Source organism: Lampetra planeri, chromosome 51, assembly GCF_965212315.1.
Source record: "Lampetra planeri chromosome 51, kcLamPlan1.2.h2, whole genome shotgun sequence".
Taxonomy (NCBI): domain Eukaryota; kingdom Metazoa; phylum Chordata; class Hyperoartia; order Petromyzontiformes; family Petromyzontidae; genus Lampetra; species Lampetra planeri.
The window spans coordinates 6239631-6253824 of record NC_136157.1 but is presented as its reverse complement, the minus strand read 5'-3'; the positions used below and the strand labels follow the sequence as shown (position 1 = coordinate 6253824).

The following is a 14194-nucleotide window of genomic DNA, read 5'->3' as shown; positions in this document are numbered from 1 at the left end:
TGGCGGTGACATCACCACAGCGCTTGTGCCAAGCTAGGTGCACTTTGAGGCAGAGGTCGCAAACGGGTTTTGATTCCTTACCCGTACCCGGTCGCACCAGGGTCGAAAACGGGTACCCGTACCCTACCGAGTACCCGGCCGGGTATCGGGTAGGGTTCGGGTACGGGTACCCGATTGCGACCTCTGGGATGAAGCCATGTTGCAGGCGCGGGTGGGTTGATTTTAGGAACTTGAATTGTGAGAAGAGACAAGACGTTGGGAAATGAGTGACAAACGGTGACTCACCAGTGACTCACGGCCTACCAGTACCCGGCCGCACCAGGGTCGCAAACGGGTACTTGTACCCGTACCCAGCCGGGTACGGGTAGCCGGGTATCGGGTAGGGTACAGGTATCGGGTACCCGGTTGCGAACTCTGCTTTGAGGTCAAGTGAAGCGTTGGAATGCTCGCTGACAGGATGTCACGGGACAGAGCCAGGTATTATGGGTTGAGATAACTGTCGGGTAACACCTCCTGTGCTCCCTGCTGTGCAAACTTAACGCGCACGCAATGTGGTGTACACATGCACAGGCTCTCGTACAGACATCAACACTCGCAAACACACACGCATTCGCACGCTACCACATATAATTGTACACATACACATTCTCACGTGTACACACACTACAGGGTGCTTCAAAAATATGTTAACACTCTCTGGAGACCACCTGGCATGTGTTGCAATAATGGCGAACGAGTGGAGGAGACACCGACTTTTTGAAGCTATTAACTTACATTTGTTATCATGTTACAGTGTATTATCCGTTCTTTTTCCATAAAAAATTATCAAAGAAGTGTTAACATTTTTTTGAAGCACCCTGTATTATCCACTTAATCGCACGTACAGTGATTCACGCACGTAAACACAGACGGACACGTGTTCGCGCTCTGTTATGATGTGTGATAGGTAGCAGTGACACAGTGGTACACGCGCTCCTAGCCACCGCTTACATCGGTGACTTGGTATCAGAACCCGTCCCGGGCCCTCCCCGCAGTCTTAAATGAGCACCTGATGCGGTGTGCACACCATCAGCATTGGGTACTGGCTGCAATCACCCCCCTCGTTCGCTTTGCCACGGTGGCGAGATGTTAGCTATCTCACCCTGTATACAAGAGGTCGTGGGTTCGGTCCTGACCCTGACGCCTGTATATTTGGAATTTGCATGATCTCCCCGTGGTCCCGTCGATTTTTTTCCCTTTTCTTTCGGTTTTTCCCTGCACATTTAGAATCGACATGCGTTTTAGAGTGTTTGGCTGCTATACATTTCCACGTGATAAGCCGCTTCGTTGAGCCACGTCGCTCAGTGGGCCTTACCTGGTAAAATAAAAATAGTTTTTGGTTCTTTGAAACCGAGATAATGGAAACTCCATTTAAAAACCAATATATAATGTAATGTGTGTTACCCAGGAAGAGAGGAGGTTTTGTGATGGGTGGGACACGTGTGCGAGATTATAGAGGGCAGGTTGCAGAGGCAAATGGCATTGGAGTGGCATAACTCAGTGGGCCTTACCTAGTAAAACAAAAAGCAGTTTTGTTTTTAGTTTAGTTGATAGGCGGGGGGAGGGGGATCTTTGTCTTGCGTGTGTTTGCTCGCGTTCACAGCTGTCAGAGCAGGAGGTGGAGGCGATTCTGGACAAGGCGATGATCCTCTTCCGCTTCCTGCAAGAGAAGGACGTGTTTGAGCGCTACTACAAGCAGCACCTTGCACGCCGGCTGCTGACCAACAAGAGTGTGTCGGACGACTCGGAGAAAAACATGATCTCCAAGCTCAAGGTGAACGCGACCTTCCACTCCCCGTGGCCACGTCCCCCGCACCCCTTGCAGGCCTCTCTATGTATGTGTGCGTGTATGTTGAACTTCTTTGGCGCCGTACGTAGCCAACCGTGTTAATGGGAGGTGTGGGGGGAGGACAAACGCATTGGGCGTTTGTCCTAGTCCAAGTTTGCGAGAGTTTTGTACGCCGACAGATCGGCAGGGTTGGCTCCGTACCGCGCGAAAGACGTTCAGCATAGATAAAGTATCCAGTGAAATATTCTTAGGTTTTTTCGGTAAAGTCACGTAGGTAAAACATAAAAATTAATAAAAGTAAAATAAAATAAAAAATCACGACGTTTCGGAGGCAACACAAGCCTCCGTCTTCAGGTGGAACCGTCACAGCCACGACAGCTGTATTTTTTATTTTATTTAACTTTTATTAATTTTAATGTTTTACCTACGTGACTTTACCGAAAAAACCTAAGAATATGAATCCTTGCAGTCACGAAAGCTTCATATCCAGTGAAAACCCACACACAAGGGATAATACATAAATGAATAGGTCATGTGTCGATAGACAAAAAATCCTAAACATTAATTAGAAAGGCAAACCACCACCCTGTGCTGTATGTGTGTATGTTGAACTTTTGTCACACCGTACATTGGCCACTGTGCCAATCGGAGGTGCGGGGGAAGGACGACAAACTAAACACAGCAAGCAATTTTAAAGACTTTAGTTTTCGATTGAAAAGCGCGTAGCTCCCAGTCGCTTCCGAATACCCGAATGACGAGCGCTCCAGACGGCCACAGAAGTGCATCTGAAAGAGCCCGATGCGGTTGACCGTCTTTGTTCGATGGCTAGCCAGGGTGGAGCGAGTCCACAATAGGAAGGAGACATCGTACGGCGATTGTCAGGCTTGACCACTGGATGTGAAATTGTAGTTGCTGCTCTGCATCTACATCAGCCGTACAGAAGAAGAAGACAGAGTCCCGACAAAAGACATTTTTACACGCTTTTTATTTAACTCACTTCATCTGTTGTATCCTAAAAAAAGAAATCTTGTAACTCAATTTTTACACACTTTCCCAATGTGCTATCGACTGCAAACTTCGTGTAGCTATGTCATACTGATGACAATACTATATTCTATCATAAAAAATCCAAAACATATTTTTTTACTTTTTACACGCTTTTATTTAACTTACTGTATGTGTTGTCGTATCCAAAAATCTTGTAACTCAATTTCAACCGTATTCCCAATGTCGTATCGACTGCAAATTTGGTATAGCTATGTCATACTGATGACAATACTATATTCTATCATTGGAAATTAAAAATACACATTTTTAAACAATCTTTTTTACGGCTCTAATTATCCGCGCTCAACTCACGTTGGCTGTAGATCACCACGTGGTCCCTTACGTCACGGCAAGCCTCGGGAAGCTAAGCCCAGGGGCGGGGGATGTGGAGGGAGGGGAGGGGCTATGGGGGAAGGGGGCAGGGGGAGGGGCAGCTCGGGCAGTACATTTCATTAAAGCGTGTTTTTTTTTAAAGTATTTTTAAATATTTTTTTGAGCCAGCTCTTGGATTGACCAGATGCCACGAGTGCTGAGCTGGCACTGCTACGATCCTGGGATTTGAATCCAGACATCCCATCTGTGTAATTAACCGGGTTCTCAAGTGTAGTGAGTTGATGGTCTCGGCGCTGTCGCCGATGACTGCACAAAAAAATAACTTCAATTAACTTGGTGAACGCGCTCTGGCTCTGACAATTCAGTGCCTGTTTGGATGCCGTGCGACAAATTTTGCTCTGCGGCAGACGTGTTACTTTGCTGTAGCACGCGAAGCAACTCGGTCGAGGAAACTCGGGATCAGCTTCTCTGGGCTCTGGCCTAGTTTTGAAATCGGATTGGCGACGGTGCCTTCTACTGGACATCTGTGGGAAAAAAAAGCTTTATAACGTCATCGGATTCGTCCAGTAATAAATATTCTGACTCTTATCTTCTCCCCCTCGCCCTGTTGCTCCAACCCCCCCCCCCTCCACGTCAATTTCGCAGACGGAGTGCGGCTGCCAGTTTACGTCCAAGCTGGAGGGCATGTTCAAGGACATGAGCATCTCCAACACCACCATGGAGGAATTCCGGACTCACTTGCACACCACGGGGGTACGGCCTGCAGCGCGGAAGCAGGAGCCCGTGACTCCTCCTCGCACGTCGGTGACGTATACGACATTCGGTGACACCCGTTGGGTAGAAACGGCCTCTGGGTAGAAATGCACAGCCAGTGAGAGCTTCCCTCCCTCCGTTGTCTTTTGACAATGGGATCGAACGTTTAATCTCGCGGCGGCGAGATGTTAACTACCTCGCCTGGTATACAGGAGGTTGTGGGTTCGATCCTGACCCTGATGCCTGCTGCTGTATATTTGGAGTTTGCGTGTCTCTCTCTCATCATCATCATCATCACGTTGGCTAGGAGATGTTAACTACCTTGCCTGGTATACAGGAGGTCGTGGGTTCGATCCTGACCCTGAAAGCCTGCTGTATATTTGGAGTTTGCGTGTCTCTCTCTCTCCTATCATCATCACGGTGGCTAGGAGATGTTAACTACTTCATCTGGTATACAGGAGGTTGTGGGTTCGATCCTGACTCTGATGCCTGCTGTATATTTGGAGTTTGCGCGTCTCTCTCTCTCCTATCATCATCACGATGGCGAGGAGATGTTAACTACTTCATCTGGTATACATGAGGTCGTGGGTTCGGTCCTGACCCTGATGCCTGCTGTATATTTGGAGTTTGCGTGTCTCTCTCTCTCATCATCATCACGATGGCGAGGAGATGTTAACTACCTCGCCTGGTATACAGGAGGTTGTGGGTTCGATCCTGACTCTGATGCCCGCTGTATATTTGGAGTTTGCGTGTCTCTCTCATCATCATCATCACGGTGGCTAGGAGATGTTAACTACCTCGCCTGGTATACATGAGGTCGTGGGTTCGATCCTGACCCTGGCGCCTGCTGTATATTTGGAGATTGTATGTCTCTCTCTCTCATCATCATCACGATGGCTAGGAGATGTTAACTACCTCGCCTGGTATACAGGAGGTTGTGGGTTCGATCCTGACCCTGATGCCTGCTGTATATTTGGAGTTTGCGTGTCTCTCTCATCATCATCATCATCATCACGGTGGCTAGGATATGTTAACTACCTCGCCTGGTATACATGAGGTCGTGGGTTCGATCCTGACCCTGGCGCCTGCTGTATATTTGGAGATTGTATGTCTCTCTCTCTCATCATCATCACGATGGCTAGGAGATGTTAACTACCTCGCCTGGTATACAGGAGGTCGTGGGTTCGATCCTGACCCTGATGCCTGCTGTATATTTGGAGTTTGCGTGTCTCTCTCTCTCATCATCATCACGGTGGTGAGGAGATGTTAACTACCTCGCGTGGTATACAGGAGGTTGTGGGTTCGATCCTGACCCTGATGCCTGCTGTATATTTGGAGTTTGCGCATCTCTCTCTCTCATCATCATCACGGTGGTGAGGAGATGTTAACTACCTCGCCTGGTATACAGGAGGTCGTGGGTTCGATACCGACCCTGGCGCCTGCTGTATATTTGGAGATTGTGTGTCTCTCTAATCATCATCACGTTGGCTAGGAGATGTTAACTACCTCGCCTGGTATACAGGAGGTCGTGGGTTCGATACCGACCCTGGCGCCTGCTGTATATTTGGAGATTGTGTGTCTCTCTAATCATCATCACGTTGGCTAGGAGATGTTAACTACCTCGCCTGGTATACAGGAGGTTGTGGGTTCGATCCTGACTCTGATGCCTGCTGTATATTTGGAGTTTTCATGTCTCCCTCTTCGTGGTTGCTTGGATTTTTCTCCAGGTCCTCCGGTTTTCCCCTCCACATTTAGAATTAACATGCATTTACAGTATTTGGCTGCTACACATTTCCACGTGATAAGCCACTTCGTTGAGGTATCATTTGTGGCCAGGTCACTCCTGAAAAAGCGTTATATAGCTGAGTGGGCCTTACCTGGTTACATAGTTTTATAGTTTTGTTTTCACGAGACTGAGGGCGATCACTGATGTTTTTTTTTACAATAGACTAGCGGACTCATCTGATAAGCGCGTTAAATTATAATTTAGGTAAGCAGACAACTTATGTCTCCTTTTCTTCTCTCCACTTAAAAAAAACGTACCGTTTCCTCCACAACCTACAGGCCTCACTGCCTTCTGGGAGTGAGTAATTTCAACGGCATTGATATTCGGTACAAGCGAACTCTGCACCAGTTTGGACATTCAGTGTACCCATGCCGATGAAACAAACACACGTTTACCCGTGCTAAAATATGTCCCCATGCCAATAGAAAGACAAATAAACCCCTTATAGCGTTAATAGACTGTTTGGGCAAGTGCTTTTAGCGAGCACCAATGAATGCCTGCACGGCACACGAGGGGGTGCGTGGCCAACACCACGCCGGACCGTCTTTGTCTCCCGAGTTACGATGTTGACACATCACACCATGTACCGCATTTGAGGCTGAGTCGACCTAGAGGAGGCCCATGACCGGTTCAGACAATCGTCACTGATGTTGGCCGCGAGCGTACATCGAATTAGGGTCATCAGGTTCGTAGCGCAGCACGCTAACCGTTACGCACGCACGCACTCGTGCCCGCCGACGCTCACCGCGCACACGCATGTCGCCGCCACCCCCCCCACCCCACCACCCACCATCCTCAGACGTCGCTGCACGGCGTGGACTTGACGGTGCGCGTGCTCACCACGGGTTACTGGCCCACGCAGGCGGCCACGCCAAAGTGCAACATCCCCCCCGCCCCGCGCCACGCCTTCGAAGTCTTCCGCAGGTATTGCTCCGCTCCGCTCACCGCCCGCCCGCCCCAGCAGTCCCAGTTCCCCAGGAATTCCGACGGTGGATGTCGCTGGTCTTCGGCATGTGACGATCGCGTCGCTTAAAAATCGTACACGTGGTCGTGCGTGCGTGCCGTGGGATCTGCGCGTGTGTGTGGGTCGATTTTTGTCGATTCATGGCAGTTTTACCACAATTTGTACTTTGCCCAATCGTCTTGGAACGAATGAGTTTGGTAAAAATGAGGCAGTGCGGGATGGTACAGAGAAGGCACAGATTAGTGAATTGAGGATGGATTTTTTTCTCGATTTAATGCTTTCGTGACTGCAGGGATTCATCTTCTTGGTTCTTTCGGTAAAGTCAGGTAGAATGGAAATAATAAAATAATAATAATAAAACATACAAAAAGAAATTTTATTATTTTATTATTTCCATTCTACGTGACTTTACCGAAAGAACCAAGAAAATTGATGATGGTTTCGATAAATTGTTAGGTGTCGATCTCAAAAATTATTGGCATCAGCGCTTACATTTTTCATGAGCTACAAGTAGACATTGTCTGCTTGGTATATGTGTGTACATGTGTGTGCGTGTATATTACTCTGTGTGTGTGTGTCACTCCGTGTACGTGTGTCACTGCGTGTACGTGGGCCTGTCTCTTCTATCGGTTGCAGTGACTCTGTGATTCATGCCACTGCGCTGCTACCCCATCCACACCTCGGTTCAATTCCCCGGCCACGCTGCAGATCGGTGGCACGTTGGATGCTAACCTGTCCTGTTCCTCCCCTAGGTCAGCCCGGCCTCAAATGAGTGCCCTGGCGCGGTGTGTAAACATCAGCACTCTGGGAACACAAAGGCGGCCGGGCGTGGTGCTGGCCACACCACCCCGTCATGCGCCTTGCCGGCCTTCATAGGTGCTCGCTAACAGCACTTGCCTTAACAGTCTCAAAGGCTAAGGCTTGATTGGGAGCGTCTTTGTCTTATCTTGCGTTGTGCGTGCGTGCGCGTGTTATTTGTTGTGCCTTGTAGGTTTTACCTTGCCAAGCACAGTGGGCGCCAGCTCACGCTTCAACACCACATGGGCTCAGCCGACCTCAACGCCACCTTCTACGGCCCCATCAGACGGGTACGGGGGAATCAGAATATTCGTTTATTACTGGAGGAATCCGATGCGCTATCAAGCTCTTTTTTTTCTCTCACAGATGTCCAGTTGGGGCACGGGGTCAGAATGTTACAGCAAGAAACAATATAAAAACACGATAGGAGTGCAAAGTATGGGAATGGTAAGCAAATCGCTAACAAGATTAATAAATCTAAACAATTTTATTTTACCCAGAAAAGCCCACTGAGCTATTAGCTTCTTATCCAGAAGCAACCTGGCCACAAATGATAGCTCAACGAAGCGGGTTATCATGAGGAAATTCATAGCAGCCAAATCATCTAAATAACCTAAACGTACGTTTCTAAATGTGGAGGAGGGAAAAAAGCCGGAGGACCCGGAGAAAAAATATTCCTGCGTCCACGGGGAGAACATGCAAACTCCAAATATACAGCAGGTGTCAGGGCCGGGATCGAACCCTCTGACCCCCTGCATACCAGGCGAGGGAGCTAACATCTCCTAGCCACCATGGAATCATTCACTGCCCCCCCCCCCCCTTTCATCAGAGAACATGCAAACTCCAAATATACAGCAGGTGTCAGGGCCGGGATCGAACCCTCTGACCCCCTGCATACCAGGCGAGGGAGCTAGCATTTCCTAGCCACCATGGAATCATTCACTGCCCCCCCCCCCCTTTCATCAGAGAACATGCAAACTCCAAATATACAGCAGGTGTCAGGGCCGGGATCGAACCCTCTGACCCACTGCATACCAGGCGAGGGAGCTAACATCTCCTAGCCACCATGGAATCATTCACTGCCCCCCCCCCTTTCATCAGTGGTTCCCGCCCTTGCGCGCGAAATACGCATCTTGGGACGTGACGGCGACTATTTGGCACGAGATTTGATTGTGGGGGAAAAAAAATAAAAATATTGCGTGGATTCTGAGAAATTACTTTGCGGTTACCAAAATGTACTCGAACAAAAGCCTCGCGCGACAAGGGGCTCTTGAGAGAAATCAAGTGATCGACGGACAGCGTTGCAGAAGGGCAATTATCGGAGGCAGATTGGGTTTAAAATGATGACATGCAGAGACAAGCAACAGCTGGATGGAGTGCTTAGTTTAAGGACGGTGAGCAGCAGCACACAAACGCTCCCGAATAAGTGAGACGTCACATTGATGGTTGATGAGAGAAATTGCGTTTGGGCAGGGATACGTCGCGGGCAGTGTGGATGATTGCCAATGTGTAAGACGAGCAACGGAATGGTAGCCAAAGGAATTGAATGACGCCCGAGATTATTGGAATCCGATTGTTGGAATCCGCTCCACGTGTTGCTCCTTGCGGGAGACCACCACCCCCCCCCTCTGCTCCCCCCCCTCCCCCTTACTCCCCTTTACTAAACCGGAAGACCCGGAGACAAATCCACTTGAACACGGAGGATAACAACATGCAAACGCCACGTATACAGGTAGTCCCCGACTTACGATGGTCCGACTTACGATATTTCGATCTTACGATGGCGATAGCGATATGACAAAATTGTTAAATATTTTACATTTCGCGCGGCAGGCAAACGTAGCAGCGTATGAGGTACGATGCTGTACGTTGGGACGCTGCCGGGATGTACTGTACGCATCTCCCACCTGGTTTGGTGATGTCTCATTCTCCCCAGCGGTTGACAGAGTTAAGTTGTCTCGGTGTTCAATGCATGTTAAAAGTTTTTATAGCAGATAGGAATGTTTCCTAAAAAAAATTATATTAAATTGCAGTTCATATAGGTAGGCTAAGAATTTACCTTGTTTTTACTTTAAATTTCACTGTGCAATACAGTATTGTAATTAATAAGTACAGTATATAGTTTATACAGTACGGTACTGTAAATTGCTCTCTTTTGCTAAATTATCACCATTCTTTAAGACTCCTGGGTAAGCTATGCTATTTTCGACTTAAGATATTTTGACTTGCGATGATGGGGTCGTCGTAACGCATCTCCATCGTAAGTCGGGGACTACCTGTACAGGCGTCACGAAGGTCGGCACCGAACCCACAACCTCCTGCATAAACCCTCACCTCCCCCGCCACCCTTACTTAGACTGGAATGTGAGCACCCACAATCTTTCCTATGGCTGCTGATGAAGAAGCAAGAGCAGCGACGACAATTTCACATTCGAGCGGTCGAGCCAGACAACCGTGTCACGAGCAGCCGATTAGTGCACCGCTGTGTGATGGTCTATTTGTGCCCGTCCACAGATAGGATGACTGCACGGGATGAGGGGAGGGCGTGAGCGCGCATTTTTTTTTTTTACGCTAGCGTAATGACAGCTGCCGCAGTGCTGCAGTGGATCAATGTTTTTGCCGAGACGGTTAAAAGTAAAGCAACGCCGGGTATTGCGTTTCTCCGCCAAGCGAAGGAATCCGCCCGCGTAGGTTTTTTGGCGGTCGCGCCTCGTGCAGCGTCGTCTTTGGGTCGCGCCGCGCCGAGAAGCCTCCACAGCAGGGCTGGGGGCGAAACGTCGGACGCCGTGCTGAACATCGCGCGGAATGACCCGTGAGCACACGCACGGGCGAGCTCCCTAAACTAAACTATTTTGATTTTCTCAGGGTAAGGCCCAATGTGCTGTATAGCGCACATGCAGAAGTCACCTGGCCACAAATGATAGCTCAACAAAGCGGATGTTCACGTTGAAATGTATAGCAGTAACCAAATATTCTCAACGCGTGACGTTGATTCTAAATGTGGAGGGAATGAGTAATATTAAAAAAAAAACTTGAAAAAACACGCCTTCATGAAATGTACCGTACTTGTAATGGCAGAACTCCACGACTCCAGGAAGTGGTCACGAAACTTGCCATAATGTAAGGGACCGTGGTGATTTACAGCCAACGTCAGTTGAGCGTGGACAATTAGATCCAAGCCAAAACATAACATATAAAAATAATTTTTAAAAATATATCATTTTTATTTTTTATGATCGAATATAGTACTGTCATCAGTATGACATAAGTATACCAAGTTTGCAGTCGATACCACATTGGGAAGTGGGTTAAAATTGAGTTACAAGATTTGAGGATACAACAACAACAGACAGAGTGAGTTAATAAAAAGCGTGTAAAAAACCAGAGGACCCGAAGAAAAATCCGTGCGAGCATGGGGAGAAGAACATGCAAACTCCAAATATATAGCCGGCATCAGAGTCGTCAGGATCGACCCCACGACCTCCTGCATACCAGGCGAGGGAGTTAACGTGTCATAGCCACTGAGAGAATTGTCACTTGCGTCCGCGCAAATTCGGCCCCTCTTAAGACTTGATGACCAGAACACTGCCCCTATCTGAATTCACATGCTTACGTTGGTCTGGTGCTGGGGTCGGCAACCAAAATCCCTCAATATTATTCAAGAGTCTCACTGCACTCCTTCAAGAGCCACGTTGCAGCTCCAGAGCCTGCAGGTTTGCCGACGCCTGGTCCGATGAGTTGGTTTATCTCCAGACAATCTGAATTTTTTCAGACGCTGTCTCTTGAATAATATTGAGGGATTTTGGTTGCCGACCCCAGCACCAGACCAACGTAAGCCTTTGAATTCAGACAGGGGCAGTGTTCTGGTCATAAAGTCTTAAGAGGGGCCTAATTTGCGCGGACGCAAGTGTCAATTCTCTCAGTGGCTATGACACGTTCACTCCCTCGCCTGGTATGCAGGACAGACCTGGTCTTCACCTGAGGACGGCTGCTTGCGTTGTGGCCGAAACGTCGTGAGAATTGTATTTTATTATGTTTTATTTTTATTATTTTATTACTTCCCTTCTACGCGACTTTACCGAAAGAACCAAGAAGAACAATCTGAATTGATTCTTCTCCGGGCTCCTCTCGTTACTCCTACTTGGCAAATACCATTCCAGAGTCATGCTGTACACGGTGCGACTTCTCTCGTGGTTTTTTTTCCTTTTGGCACGGTAGAGGTGTTGACGGCTATTCCGTGGTCCAATTGTGGTCTATCGGGTTTGGCTGCGTTGCTTAAACATTCCTTCCCCCTGCGGCTTTGACCACGGTCAAGACCACACTTGGACTTGCATTGATCTTATTGCCAGTGATAAGAGACTTTAAACTATTCACTCGCAGACTTTAGTTCTGCTGACTCGTTCGTTAACGGGCAAGATTTCTCGCATGTCTGGCACGCAGGTTTTCCTTTGCTTCCTCAACTTCTGAAGATGCCCACAGTAACGCTTGGCCATAGCTGGGGAGATTAAATGCTCAACTCCGACGCCTGTTGTATATTTGGAGTTTGCATGTCTCTCTCCCCGTGGAGTTTTCTCCGGGTCCTCCCATTTTTTTCCCTCCATATTTAGAATCAAGATCACGCGTTTAGAGTATTTGACTGCCGCTATAAATTTCCACATGATTAATCCACTTCCGTTACGCTATCATTTGTGGCCAGATCACTTCTGAGAAAGAGCTATCTTAAATAGCTCAGTGGACCTTACCTGGTAATTTTTTTTTTTTGTATTTTAGAGTCTTGCAGTTCCTAGGACGTTATCACACCTCGCCCGCCCCCCTCCCCCCCATCTCCAGTCTCACGCCAGCACCTAGTCAATCTCACACACACACACACCGTCCACCCACACCTGTGTCCACTTAATCATCATTTTTTCCCCTTCGCCAGCATCGCGGAGGGACGATAAACGGATGAGTGCGTTGCGAGCGAGCGATTGCCCGCAAATGGCGGTGGCAGAAAGCACCCCCCCCCCCACCATTGCAGCCACCAACGCTAAGTTGCCAACGTTGCTGTGTCCGCGGTGTCCCCTACGTTTATGGGCAGGAGGAAGGGGACTCGAGCATGGGTGGTGCGCAACTCACGGGGAGCAACACGCGCAAGCACATCCTGCAGGTCTCCACGTTTCAGATGACCATCCTCATCCTCTTCAACAACAGGGACAGCTACACCTTCGAGGTGAGCGGCGGTGGTGGCGGCGGCTGGGGCGAAGCGACATCCTCCTCTGACGGGTGCCAGGTGGGGGGGGGGTAGGTGGATCGCGGCGGGACTGGCGCCGTCAAGCGCTCCGAGCGCCGATAACGAGCGAGCATCGGGACGCCGCGTGAGGCCAAGCGTATCGCAGTTCCGTTTCCGGCTCGGCGTGGCTCCAGTGGAAAACCAACACCCGTACCGTGAGCGTCTAGCGCTGGCGTGGCTTTGGATGTGCCAGTGGAAAAACAACACCCGTACCATGAGTGGCTGGCATGTCTCCGGACCTGCCAGTATAAAACCAACACCCGTACCGTGAGCATCTAGCGCTGGCGTGGCTCTGGACCTGCCAGTGGAAAACCAACACTCGTACCGTGAGTGTCTAGCGCTGGCGTGGCTCTGGATGTACCAGTGGAAAACCAACACTCGTACCGTGAGCATCTAGCGCTGGCGTGGCTCCGGACGTGTCAGTGGAAAACCAACACCCGTACCGTGAGCGGCTAGCGCTGGCGTGGCTCCGGACGTGTCAGTGGAAAACCAACACCCGTACCGTGAGCATCTAGCGCTGGCGTGGCTTTGGATGTGCCAGTGGAAAACCAACACCCGTACCGTGAGTGTCTAGCGCTAGCGTGGCTTTGGATGTGCCAGTGGAAAACCAACACTCGTACCGTGAGCGACTAGCGCTGGCTTGGCTCGCATGTGCCAATAGAAAAAGGGGAAATTGCAGACTCGTGGGTTGGCTGACCCAATGCTGCTGCCCTTCCCACCCCCCCCAACCCCCTCACCCCCCTCTGCAGGAGATCCAGCAGGAGACGGACATCCCCGAGAAGGAGCTGGTGCGAGCGTTGCAGTCGCTGGCGTGCGGGAAACCCACGCAGCGCGTCCTCACCAAGGAGCCCAAGACCAAGGAGATGGAGCCCAGCCACATTTTCACCGTCAATGACCAGTTCACCTCCAAGCTGCACCGTGTCAAGATACAGACAGGTGCCCGGCACAAGGCGGTGTGCGCGTTGGGCTCGGTGGGGTAGGTGGTTGGTGGTGGTTGGGTTTGGGTGGGTGGGCGGGTGAGTGAGTGAGTGAGCGAGTGATTTTGAAGGGTGGGCGGAAAGGACACGGTGAGTGAGGGGAACGCTGGGTGGGTAGAGGGCCGGTTGAGTGGGTAGGATGGATGTTGGTTAGTTGCGGAGTGAGTATGTGGGTGGCCGTGTAAATGAGAGGATGCGTGAGTTGTGGGTGGGTAGTTCGGGTGGAAATGTGAGTGAGTGGAAAGGCACGGTGAGTGAGGGGGTACGCTGGGTCGGGGTGGGAGGGGGTGGAAAGCGCTGGATAGGTGGGTGGGTGAGAGGGTGGATCTGGTTAGTGAATGTTTGTTGAACTTCTTTCGTTACCGTACGTAGCCAACCATGATAATTGCTGAGTCAGTATGTGGGTGGCTGTATAATCCATAGGATGTTGTGTGTGTGG

General features: G+C 49.8%; 1 protein-coding gene across 1 annotated transcript in view; it reads left to right on the top strand.

The window, feature by feature from the left end:
- The window catches only part of CUL3 (cullin 3), a 46721-nt gene extending 32963 nt beyond the window's left edge, over positions 1-13758 (top strand). The window contains exons 9-14 of the mRNA XM_078616809.1: positions 1643-1813; positions 3854-3961; positions 6547-6671; positions 7703-7799; positions 12587-12718; positions 13528-13758. Of these exons, the coding sequence (XP_078472935.1) occupies positions 1643-1813; positions 3854-3961; positions 6547-6671; positions 7703-7799; positions 12587-12718; positions 13528-13758 (864 nt within the window). The remainder of the gene's footprint in view (positions 1-1642; positions 1814-3853; positions 3962-6546; positions 6672-7702; positions 7800-12586; positions 12719-13527) is intronic.
- Positions 13759-14194: the final 436 nt, after the last annotated feature.